Consider the following 13,251-nt stretch of genomic DNA (forward strand, 5'->3'; position numbering starts at 1 on the left):
CTGAGTTTGACCTGCATTTATTTACAAGATTCCTTATGGGAGCAAGTGCCCCTTTAACAGAAGCAAAGATTATCTTATCGTAGCAGTTTTTAAAATAGCTAAAAACTTCATGCAGCTTAAATGATCAACAATAAACAATGAGACATCTGATCAGTCAGGTGGTATCAGCGAGATTAATAACTCTTAAACAGAACAGTTAGGATGATAATGTAAAAATTAGAACAAGGTTTCTGGTAGGTAGAAGATAGCAAAGAGGTTTATATACTATGATTACAACTGTGTAAAGAGTATGTATGTGGGCAAAAGTGAGAAGTACGAAAATACTTGCGTTTGGATGGGATGATGACGTGTGGTACTTTGCTGTTATGTTTTTAAATATTTTTCTTTGACGTTATGTTGAATTTTTAAATGATGATGATTATAAATCTAACACTAGCAGAAATCTTAAATAATTGAAAAACCTGGTTTTTTGTTTTTTGGGTTTTTTTTCCCATAGTTATTCCTCATAAAATTGGTCGAGTCATAGAAGGAAGTCCAGCTGACCGCTGTGGAAAACTGAAAGTTGGAGATCATATCTCTGCAGTGAATGGGCAGTCCATTGTTGAACTGTCTCATGATAACATTGTTCAGCTGATCAAAGATGCTGGTGTCACCGTCACACTAACGGTCATTGCTGAAGAAGGTAAGGAGCCAGTAGACCCGCCTGCCCCAAGCTGATCTGAGAGGCGCAAAACCTGTGGGAGGCAGTGGCCTCCTCCAGCACTGCCAGAATCACTGCAGGGATAGAACTGTGTATGCACGCTGGAGTCTCATTCTTCGCCTTTTCCATTTAATGAACTTAAAAGACAACTTATTATAAAATTATCAGCAGCTCAAGAAAAATAATCCAGCTAGTGAGTGTGGACCATTTATTTCTGTGCTAGAGAAGCAAGCACCCAGAAGTGAAAGAGACTGGTAATACTTTTCAGATCTTATTTTCTTAAAATAATGTCTTCAGTCTTGGCTTGAGTGAGAGAAAATCCTTTAAACAGTTCAAAGAAAGTCACTGTTGATATCAAGTCTTTTAGTCAGGCCGATGCCACCGTGTGCCTTTCCTTGGGGACAAGGCTTTGTTCTGGGCAGCCGCTTTGTAAACAGGGTAAAAGAGTGTGTGGGAATGGCTAGTAAGTGGGGCATACAACACATATTGGCAGCCCTGGAGTCTTACAAACATGTTTAATGTCTTGCCTTGCTGTAAAGCTGCCTTTTGATCATTAAGAATTTCTAATTAGGAACCATCTTTAACCAGTTCATATTCTTTGTGAATTACAACATAACCACTATGTAATGCTCTCATTTTTCCTGATTTTGCAAAACAAGAAGCCAAAAACAGAATTATGAAGGGTCAGTTTTTGATGTTAAAATTCTTCATACTATAATGTGTATTCATGTTCCATTTTCCCCCATGACCCTCTGATCTAGTTGGTTTCCAAGTCTTTTATACTTCCCGGTTCTACCTTTTGTTTCTGTTCCTACCACACCACTCTCATCCATTTATTTCTAAGGTATTACATAAATCTGTTCAAGATGCTGTAGGGGGTATTTCTGCGTGGACCTGAATTGACTTTACTGCTCCCTTAGGTCCTGTCGAATTCTGGGCAGGATTCCAAGATGCTGTGACATCCCTGCCTTTGTTCTTTCCCTTCTCCATTCCGTTCCTACCCTCTTCTCAGACTCTGCTGATTCTTTTTTAAAATAATCCCTTGTAGAAGCTCAACTGCTTCCCCACTCTCTGCCCAGAAAGTGTTCTGTGATTTTGCTCTCAGCCTGCCTTTTAAATGTACTTCTCAGTATTCTCTCCACACCCTCTCTGAGCTGGGCCTCACTGGCCTCTGTGTACATGGCCTCCGCCTGACCCCAACTCCCATGGCACCTCCTGTCTCTGCACTTCATTGGACATCATTCTTATATAACTATATCCCTGTTTAAATGGTCTGCTCTTTGTAAACAAAAAACATATTGGTTGACTATGATACTAGATGCTCAGCATTTTTTTTTTTTTTTTTTTTTTGAGACAGGGTCTCACTCTGTTGCCCAGGCTAGAGTGCAGAGTAGCACAGTCGTGGCTCACTGCAGTTTCAGTCTCCTGGGCTCAAGTGATCCTCTTACCTCAGTATCCTGAGTAGCTAGGACTACATCATTTTTAATTTCTTTTTTTTTTTTTGAGATGGGGTCGCACTGTGTTGCCTAGTCTGGTCTCGAACTCCTGGGCTCAAGCGATCTTCCTGCCTCAGCCTCCCACAGTGCTCATATTACAGGGGTGAGCCACTGTGCCTTGCCAGCAAATACGTTTTGAATGAAAGATGAGTAAACGAATGAGTGAACAAAGTAAAAGTTAGGAGATTTTAGTTCTGAGGCCTTCTATCCCATTACCTAAGCAGAGGCGATTTAAACCCAATAAGAAGTAAGGCTTTTGACAAAGGTCACAGATATCTATTAGCTAGTTATATGACAAAAAAGCTACTTGATATTTCTAATCTTCACTTTTTTAACTGTAGAATTGGAGTAGTAATATCTATTTTAGGATCATCATCGGGGTTAAAGGTGAAAATATACAGAAACTACATAAATACCCTAGGGTGCTCATCTAGTATCATTATTTTACCTACATGACTGGCTCCCTCATTCAGGTCTCTGTTTAAATCTCACTTCCCAAGGAAATAATAATAGTATTTAATAAGGGTGTACTATGTGACAGACACTGTCCTAAATGCTTTATGTATATTAACTAATACAATAATCCTAGGCAGGCACTATGGTTTTCCAATTCTCGTAGATGAGGAGACTGAGTCACAGAGCAGTTAGATGAATTGCCTGTGGTTAAAAAATGTTCTAAATGCTTACTCTCAATATCTATGTATCTCGTCTGTGAACCACACTTTGGGTAGCCTTGGGATAGATTGTTAGAAAAAAAACTACTTCTTTCTCCAGTAACTTTTCCCCAAAAATTACTGTTTACTGTTGATGGTGTTTTCTCTGAGAGATTATCCAAGATTGTTCATAATTTTTCTTAGAATGAAAGTTCCCTTTCACATTCTGGCCCAAACACTTGTGGACTGACACTTGAGATTTCCTGTATAACGTCAGTTCGTGTTCAGAGAAAAGAGAGAAGGGTGGAGGGAAGCTCCCTAGCAGATATATACTTAAAGTATATTTCATATGCAGCCACAGCCTCTTAAAATAGTCACATTTTATATGTTAAATCACATTGCAGTGATCACACATTATTTTATTATACTCTAGGTTTTTTTAAACTATGAAAACATTCAGAATCCCTTATTTTTCTTAGGAAAAACCAGAAAATCTTCCTTCTGTCTATAAAGATTTCATTCATGGAGTTTGTAAGCCTTCCAGGTTTCTCATAAAATTCAGTATAAAATCTATCAACTGCACTAAAGAGTCAAATGAATATTTATAACTCTAAAGCTATTTTCAGAAACCACACATTCAGATCAATACCTCAGGGCAGCAGAGCTTCCCATCTGGTACTTCTCCCCTTCTCTCTGTCAGCCGTTCCCCGTTAACAGGTAAAAGACAGTTACCTAGAAAAAGAACAACTCTTGGTCCCTCCATCCTTTTTATCCCCCTTTGCTAGATGCTGTTTAATATTTGTGCCTATGTCGCCAAGGAAATTGTAAGGCAAGTGTCATATTTCATAAAAGACTTCCAAACTGTAGCCAGGACTTGAGACTGTTCTCTATCATATGGCATTCCCCACAACACTACCGCCTCTTCCTCCGCCATGGTATCTTGTTTTAAAATATGGAACATAAATTTACTATGTCTGATAGTTCCTGCTTACTGTAAAAATATATATATATAATTTTTCAAAATTAATTTCTAATTTTTTGTCAAGTCTTGTTAATTTTAAGAGTGAACATGACTTACCAAAGGCTACCAAGCACTCCTATTGGAATGATTCTGGTAGTGTTGCAATACTTTTGTTTTGTTTTCAGTTTATTTATCTGTTTATTCCCATTTGTCTCCATTTTCCATTCTCATTTCTCTCACTGCTCCCATTGGCAAACATTCTAGTATGTTTTATGTACTGCATTTTATTTGTACGTCTTTTAAAATACATTTTTGTTGTGTGTTGGCATTTATTTTTGAGTTATGTAAATGTTATAGATTTTACACTGGGTTTTTCTCAGAACCATGTTGTTGTTGTTTTCTTTTAATGCCATTTTACTGAACAGGATCCAATCCAGGATTCCTCGTGGCATTTAGTTGTTGTGTCTTTTTTTTCTTTTTAATTGGGATAGAATTCATATACTATAAAAGTCATTATTCTAAAATATACAGCTCAGCCTGGCACAGTGGCTCATGCCTGTAATCCCAGCACTTTGGGAGGCCAAGGCGGGCAGATCACCTGAGGTCGGGAGTTCGAGACCAACCTGACCAACATGGAGAAACCCCACCTCTACTAAAAATACAAAATTAGCTGGGCATGATGGCATGTGCCTGTAATCCCAGCTACTCAGGTGGCTGAGGCAGGAGAATCACTTGAACCCAGGAGGCAGAGGTTGCAGTGAGCTGAGATCGAGCCATTGCACTCCAGCCTGGGCAACAAGAGCGAAACTCCATCTCAAAAAAAAAATATATATATATAGATAGATATATAGATATATATGTATATATATGCAATTCAGTGGTTTTTAGTATATTCACAGGATTTTGCAATCATTACCACTAGTTCCACATTTTATTGCCCCCAAAAGAAACTTCATACCCATTAGAAATCACTTCCCATTCTCTTGAAACCCCCATCCCTAGGCAACCACTAATCCACTTTCTGTCTCTGTGGATTTGCTGCGTATTTCATATAAATAGAATCGTACAGTATGTGGCCTTTTGTGTCTGGCTTCTTTCACTTGGCAAAATGTTTTCAAGGTGCATCCTAGTTATAGCATGTATCAGTACTTCATTCCTTTTTATGACTAATGAATAGTATTTCATTATGCATACATATATTTTGCTTACCTATTAATCATTTGATAGACATTTGAGTTGTTTCTACTACTGTGAATAATGCCACTACAAACGTTGTTTTATAGGTTTTTGTGTTGATGTATGATTTCATTTTTCTTGGTTGTATACCTAGGAGTGGAATTGTTGGGTCACATGGTAACTATGTTTAGCTTTTTGAAGAACTTCAAAATGGTTTTCCACAACAGCTGCACCCTTTTATATTCCCACCAGCAATATATGAGGCTTCCATTTCCCCATAACCTTGCCAACACTTATTTTCTGTTTCGGGGGTTTGTTTTCTAGCCATCCTAGTGGGTGTGAAATGGTATTTCATTGTGGTTTTGACTGGCATTTTGCTGATGAGTAATGATGTTGAACATCTTTTCATGTGCTTATTGACTATTTGTAAATCTTCTTTACATAAATGTCTATTTAAATCCTTTGCCATTTATAACTCAGTTATTTGTCTTTTTTATTGTTGAATTGGTTTCTGAATACTAGACCTTTATCAGATACATGGTTTGCAAGTATTTTTCTCCCAGTCTCCGTTCGTGTTTTTACTTTCTTGATACTATCCTTTGATGGACAAAAGTTTTAATGCTGAAGAAGTCTAATTCATCTATTTGCAGGGGCGGTGCTTGTGCTTTGGTATCATAGCATCATATGCTTTTAAGATTTATCTGCATTGCTGGATGAACATAATTGATTGCTTTTAACTGCTTGATAGTTTTCCATGAATATTTACAACAAATAACCTGTCCACTTCCCTATAGACAGTCACATTGCCTACAACACTACAGTCTTACAAACAATTCTATAATACACATCTTCACGTATCTATGTTACAAAACAGTGTGAGAAGCCAGGCATTGGTGGCACATGCTTGTAGTCCCAGCTACACAGGAGGATCACTTGAGCCCAGAAGTTTAGGCCAGCCTAGATAACATAGCAAGACCTTATCTCTTAAAAAATAAAAAACAGTGTGAGAATTTCTGGGAGTGAAATTACTTGATCAGAGGGTATACATGCGCTTGATTTGATATTGTCAGATTGTTGCATCCATCTATTCCCATCAGCAAAACATTGAGGATTTTTATGCCTTTACTTCCCCACCAGTACTTGTTATTATCAGCTTTTGAATTTGCTAGCCTAAAGCATGAAGGTATTGTCTCATTATTTAATTTGTATTTCTCTGATTGCCCATGAATTTCAGCATCTCTTCATATGCTTGAGTTTTTTTCTTGTGGGATTTCTGTCTTGTTGATATTTAGTGGTTGCTCATGAATTATATGGACTTCAGTAGTACAGCTTTGTTTTAGAGACTATAAATATCTTTTTCTGCTATCTGTATGTTCTTTGACCATGGTACCCTTTATTATATAGAAATTCTTAATTTAGATGTAATCAAATTTGTCACTTTTTACCTACAGCTTAAACTATTGAGGTTTTATTTAAGATAAGTCATTTTTCCCCACATCACAGAGATCTTTCTTTTATATGATCTAATACCAGATTTGTAATTTTGATTTTTGTACCTAGGTCTTTAATCCATCTGGAGCCTACCTTTGTATGTAGTTTTAGGAGGGATGTAGTTTTGTTTTTATTCTTAACATGAGCCTGTTTTCCCAACACCAGCTATTAGACAGCACTTCTTTGCCTTATTTATTTGTGATGTCATCTCTCCTATATATCAACTTCCCCTTTAAACATGAGTCTCCAAATTCTCTATTCTGGTCTATTAGTTTATTTGTTCTTGGGCTGATGATATATGTGTGTGTATTTTTAATTTTTTTTATCTGTGATATATCCTAATATATCTGCCTATTAGGGCAAACCTGTCTCTCTGTTTCTCGAAATTGACTATATATTCATGGAACTTTTCTATATAAAATTTTAGAGCAAATTATTAAGCTCCTCCAAAAAAGTCAAAGTGCAGTTTTTTGGGGATATATTGTGTCTATGTGTATATAAATATACATGTGTGTATGTATATATATTTTTGGTGGGGGGAGAATATCTGTACATATTAAGTCATCCCACCAAAGATCATGGACTGTCTTTCCAATTACTCAGATTATCTTTTATGTCCTTTAATAAGAGTTTTAGAATGTTGTCTCATAGGGTTCTTATTTACTCTTGGTAAGGTGATTCTCAATAGATTATAATGTTTATTGCTGTAGTGTAATTGTGGATTTTGTTTTTATCTTTTGAATATACACTTTCTCTTAAGTGTATTATTATAGGCATACCTTGGAGATACTGCAGGTTCAGTTATAGGCCACTGCCATTAGGTAGTGAATATTGCAATAAAGTGAATCGCATGAACTTTTTGGTTTTCTAGTGCATATAGAAGTTATATTTACACTATTCTATAGTCTCTTAAGTGTGCAATAGCAGTATATCTTAAAAAACAACATACATACCTTAATGAAAATATACTTTATTGCTAAGAAATGCTAATGATCATCTGGGCCTTTAGTAAGTCTTAATCTTTATGCTGGTGGAGGGTCTTGCCTCGATGTTGATGGTTGCTGACTGATTTGGGTGGTGGTTGCTGAAGGTTGAGGTGGCTGTAGCAATTTCTTAAAATAAGACAACAATAAAGTCTGCTACATTGAGTGACTCTTTCTTTCACTAAAGATCTCTCTGTAGCATGTGATGCTGTTTGATAGCATTTTACCCACAGTAAAACTTCTTTCAAAATTGGACTTCATCCTCTCAAACTTTGCTACTACTTTATCAACTAAGGTTATGTACTATTCTAAATCCTTTGTGGTCATTTCAATAATGTTCACAGCATCTTCACCAGGAGTAGATTTCATCTCAAGAAACTATTTCTTTGCTTATCCGTAGGAATAAAATCCTCACCTGTTCAAGTTCTGTCATGAGATTATAGCAATTCAGTCCCATCTTCAGGCTCTACTTCTAATTCTGTTCTCTTGCTATTTCTACCACATCTGCAGTTACTTCCTCCACTGAAGTCTTGAACCTGTCAAAGTCATCCATGGGAACTAGAATCAAGTTATTCCAAATTCCTGTTAATGTTGATATTTTTGACCTCTACCCCATGAATCACGAATGTTCTTAATATCATCTAGAACAGTGAATCCTTTCCGGGTTTTCAAGTTGCTTTGCCCAGACCCATAGAAAAATCATGATCTGTGGCAGCTATAGACTTACCAAATGTATTTCTTAAATACTAAGACTTGAAAGTCAAAATTACTCCTCGATCCATGGGCCACAGAATGAATGTTGTATTGGAAGGCATGAAAACAACATTTATCTCCTTGTATTTCTCCATTAGATCTCTTGAGTGACTAGGTGCATTGTCAGTACGCAGTAATATTTTGAAAGGAATCTTTTTTTCTGAGCAGTAGGTCTCAACAGTGGGATTAAATTATTCAGTAAATCGTGTTGTAAACAGATGTGCTATCATCCAGGCTTTATTGTTCCATTTTTAGAGCATAGGCAGAGTAGATTTAGCAAAATTCTTAAGGGCCCTAAGATTTTTGGAGTGTAAATGAGCACATGAATTCACCAGCTGCATTAGCCCCTAACGAGAGTCAGCCCGTCCTTTGAAGCTTTGAAGCTAGGCATTGACTTCTCCTTTCCAGCTGTGAAAGTCCTAGATGGCATCTTTTTCTAATAAGAGGCTCTTTTGTCTACCTTGAAAATCTGTTGTTTACTGTAGCCACCTTCACCAAAGATATTAGCTGAATCTTCTGGAAAAGTTGCTGCAGCTTCTGTATCAGCACTTGCTGCTTCACCTTACAGTTTTATGTTATGGAGATGACTTCTTTCCTTAAACCTAATGAACCAGCCTCTTCTAGCTTCACACTTTTCTTCTGCAGCTTCCGCAGCTCTCAGAATGGAAGAGAGTTAGGGCCTTGCTCTGGATTAGGTTTTTACTTATGGAAATATTGTGACTGGTTTGATCTTCTATCCAGACCACTAAAACTTTCTCCATATCCAGCAATAAGGCTGTTTCATTTTCTTATCATTCATTTGTTCACTGGCGTAATATTTACAGTTTCCTTCAAGAACTTTTCTTTTGCATTCACAACTTGGCTAACTGGTACAAGAGGCCTAGCTTTCAGTCTGTCTCGGGTCTCAGCATGCCTTCCTCACTAAGCTTAATCATGTCTAGCTTTTGATGTAAAAGGAGAGATGTGCAACTCTTTCTTTCACTTGAATACATAGAGGTCATTGTAGGGTTATTAATTGGCATGATTTCAATATTGTGTGTCTCAGGGAATAGAGAGGCCTGAGGAGAGGGAGAAAGATGGGGAAAGGCTCATTGATGGAGCAGTCAGCACACACATATATATCGATTATGTTTGCCATTTTATATGGGTGTGGTTCATGGCACCCAAAAACAATTAGAGACAAGTAACTTGAAATTGACATACCCATTAAGCAAAGGAATTTCCAGTGGGTACAAGAATATAAATATCAAAGATCACTGACCACAGATCACCATAACAGATATAATAATAATGAAAAAGTTGGAAATATTGGAAGAATTACCGAAATGTGGCACAGAGACATGAAAGTGAGCACATGCTGTTGGAAAAAATGGCTCCAATAGACTCGCCCAATACAGGGTTGCCACAAACCTTCAATTTATAAAAAATGCAATACAGTGAAGTGCACTAAAACAAGGCATACCTATACTTACAGACAGAAAGCCCAGCAAAAATTTAATTCTCATCAAGGGAGAGATATACTTAACCCATTGCTTTACTTTTTTAAGAATTTTCAAATAAAATTCAGAGAGAAGATAGGCCTGTTTGACATTATGGAATAAATATTTGACTTTGTGAAGTAAAATAGCTTATAACAGAAAAAAAATGGAGAAGCCACGTAGCATGTAGCACGGGTTGAAGGACTAAAAATGAAAAGAATCCCAGTGATAGGAAGTTTTACTTAAATTTGATGACAACAAAAAACATGTAACTTTAAAAGTAAGCACCAATTTGTGGTACATTTTGCCTAAAACTGAAATGTCTCATCTAGAGTGGAAGGTAGAGGAAAACTTGAAATTGATCAGATTACTTCTGGTGTCCTGCTCTGATGTTATACACTCATTACAATAGCCAAGCTAGTAATGCTGATAAATTATTTCTCTTGGCCACATGCAAAGGTACAAGTATCTCCCAGTCATCTTGTTGGCAGATGGAATTTTCCCCATCATTTTCCATTCCCTTAATATTAACCATGAATTTACAGTGACCGAAAAGAATCCAACTCTGTACTGGGCAGTAAAGTTTAGAGACAAGTACCTTGAAATTGACATACCCAGGAAGCAAATGTGGAAGAACTTCTGGAAATTTCTAGTGAGTACAGGAATACTGAGATAACTGAGGTGTGATTCTTGCAATCAAGGAGTTCAGAGTATGGTAGGAGAGACAGGTGTTCTGTCAGCTCTGACACAATGTGGGAAATGCTGTGAGAACATTGTGATCACAGTGTGCTTAAGGAGCCAGGTAGGATTTCACAGAGGAGGTGAAATTTTCAACACGAGGTGAAATGGAAAGGCAGGAGTGCCCAGGTAACAAGGTTGGATAGTATCTTATGAGCAAGAAAACGTCACCATAGGTTGTTTTTGTTTTTGTTTGAGATAGAATCTTGCTGTGTCACCTAGGCTGGAATGCAATGGCATGATCTCGGCTTACTGCAACCTCTACCTCCTGGGTTCAAACGATTATCCTGCCTCAGCCTCCCAAGTAGCTGGGACTACAGGCGCATGCCACCACATCCAGCTAATTTTTGTATTTTTAGTAGAGACAGAGTTTCACCATGTTGGCCAGGCTGGTCTCAAACTCCTGACCTCAGGTGATCCGCCTGCCTTGGCCTCCCGAAGTGCTGGGATTACAGGTGTGAGCCATCACACCCAGCCCGCCATAGTTTTTTTACACAAGACAGTGGCATATTTCAACTTGTGTGTTAAAACTGGAGTCTTCAGTGGGAAAGAGAGCAGTTAGGAGGTCAGTATAAGCAACTTGTTAAAGTTACTCAGGAAAAATAAAATTCATGATGGCAATATAAAAGAGCAACCAATGTCTAGGTCTCCAAAAAAAAAAAGTTCATAGCCCACCCCACCCCCACCCTCCCTTCCTGGAATACTTGACTTTAAAGAGGAAACACAACCCTCTGGATAAGTTCTGGTCCAGAGGTTGGTTCTGCATCTCCAGGTCTGGTACACGTTGTTAAATCCATGTTCACACCTAAGCCTAGCAGCCAGAGGGCGTAGAAATCCTCAGGGGCCACCTGACTTGGCCATATACCATTTCTTCCTCCTGCCACTTTCTACTCTCTGGCCTGTGTTTTTAGAGTACTCTCTAGCTACAAGAAGTTTTTCAATAAAAATAAGCAATTTATCTGTGTTTTTAGTCTCGCAGAACTTTGGAAAGTAGCAACTTAATCCAAGCCATAAAATAGTGATGCATGTATTGTGGTGAAGCCTGAAGTTTCAGCTTTCTCAATGGAAACTGCTTCTTAATATTCGTATCTTTTATCTTTAATGTGAGATTTTCTCTATTGTATTCTAAGATTCAGGTTATATCAGCTTCCACATGGTTTTCTAACTTAAAATATCCTCTACATTTAACATTTTTGTAAAGCAAGGTAAAGATTTCAGAATATGCTTAAGGAGAAATGCAATACCAAGTGAGAGATATTATTTTGATGATGACGAAAATGATGATAGTTATAACAGAAACTGTTATATTGTGACTGTTATATGCCAGGCACTATTCTAAGCATGTGCATTTATAAGCTCCTTTGATACTATAACCCAATGAGATAACTGCATTTCCCCTTTCATAGACAAGATGATTCAAAGCACAGAGAACATAACAGATTTGCTCAAGAACACACAGCTAGTAAATGATGCGGTCAGGCTTAAACTCTGTCCATCTTGCTCAGAGTTCATGCTCTTAATCATTAAGCTGTGTTTGCTCTCTCCGATACTTTAAATATCCTATGCTTTTATATTTAAACATAATAAAATGTGCAAAAGTTTCAACTTCAAAAATATGAGTCTGCCAGCCTTAGGCATCTCGTTTAATTGTCCCCTCCTTGCCATCTAGTTCTAGGTGCAGGCAGTCACTATGCTTAGCTGTGAAAGCTACCTTCAAGGAACAGCAAGGAATCCAGAGCTGTTAGGAATGATACGGAAACAAATGTAATGTTTTTTACCTATATTGGTGTTCTGAGAAAATAGAAGCAGTAGAGTATTTATAAACATTTGTTAGCACTCAGGATTCTATAAGTTTGTCTTTGGTTCTCGGTGTCAGGCAAAATAACTGCTCCTATATTGAGGATGCAGGTTCAAAGGTGTGAGTTTGGTTTGCAGACTGGCCTCCGTGTTCCAGCATTGCTGAGACCCGACTTCGTTATCTAGAATGGGTTACCAATTATCAGGTGTGTGCTCTGGAAACTCATAGAATAGGCAACAGTATAGTTCCTGGAGCTCTGTCTTCTGGATAAATATTATATTCATTTCTGAATTTTATGTTATATGGATGACTAAAACAAAGGTGAAAATGGGGACATGATATGATTCCTGTTCTCCTGACACATAAACTTTAATCAAAAGCCACAGGGAAAAAAGATGTTAATGTGCCAGTTCCAGACAGCTGACAAGAGTGCTGCTCATGCTAAAGCCACTAAAGTCAGTACAGCAGTAACCATCTGTTATTGTCTCACTTTCACAGATCCACTTGGTCTTCACATTTTTATGTACAAATTCTTATTTCTTTTGTTTTCTCATTTGAACAGAGCATCACGGTCCACCATCAGGAACAAACTCAGCCAGGCAAAGCCCAGCCCTGCAGCACAGGCCCATGGGACAGTCACAGGCCAACCACATACCTGGGGACAGGTGGGGCTATTCTCAGGTTTTTTGTTTTTGTTTTTGTTTTCCGTATTCTCTCCTTATTGCTCTGCTATTCATAACCCCACTCCCCATCATCCACCCCCATACAGTAATGCAGATGCCAGCTGTTGAGGTCAAAATGACAACTCTTGCCTGTTCCTCAAATACCGTCCCCATTGCTTCCACCCACCCATTCAGTACCTTCGTCCCTCTTCCAGCCTCCATCCCAGGCACAGCATAATTATCCAATCTTGCCTGACATGTGAGGATTAGAAAGAAATGACAGTAGCATCTGGCTCTGCTACTCTTGGTCCTCCTAGTTTTCATAGGGAAACTGCAGACCCATATGGATTGCTATCGTATCA

At 37.9% G+C, this 13,251-nt stretch overlaps 1 protein-coding gene across 1 annotated transcript in view; it reads left to right on the plus strand.

Moving 5' to 3' along the window:
* Positions 1-13,251, plus strand: part of MAGI3 (membrane associated guanylate kinase, WW and PDZ domain containing 3) — a 283,777-nt gene that overhangs the window by 256,759 nt on the left and 13,767 nt on the right. The window contains exons 16-17 of the mRNA XM_012000770.1: positions 497-682; positions 12,790-12,892. Coding sequence (XP_011856160.1) covers positions 497-682; positions 12,790-12,892 — 289 coding nt within the window. The remainder of the gene's footprint in view (positions 1-496; positions 683-12,789; positions 12,893-13,251) is intronic.

The sequence above is a fragment of the Mandrillus leucophaeus genome, unplaced genomic scaffold, assembly GCF_000951045.1.
Source record: "Mandrillus leucophaeus isolate KB7577 unplaced genomic scaffold, Mleu.le_1.0 Scaffold64, whole genome shotgun sequence".
Taxonomy (NCBI): Eukaryota; Metazoa; Chordata; class Mammalia; order Primates; family Cercopithecidae; genus Mandrillus; species Mandrillus leucophaeus.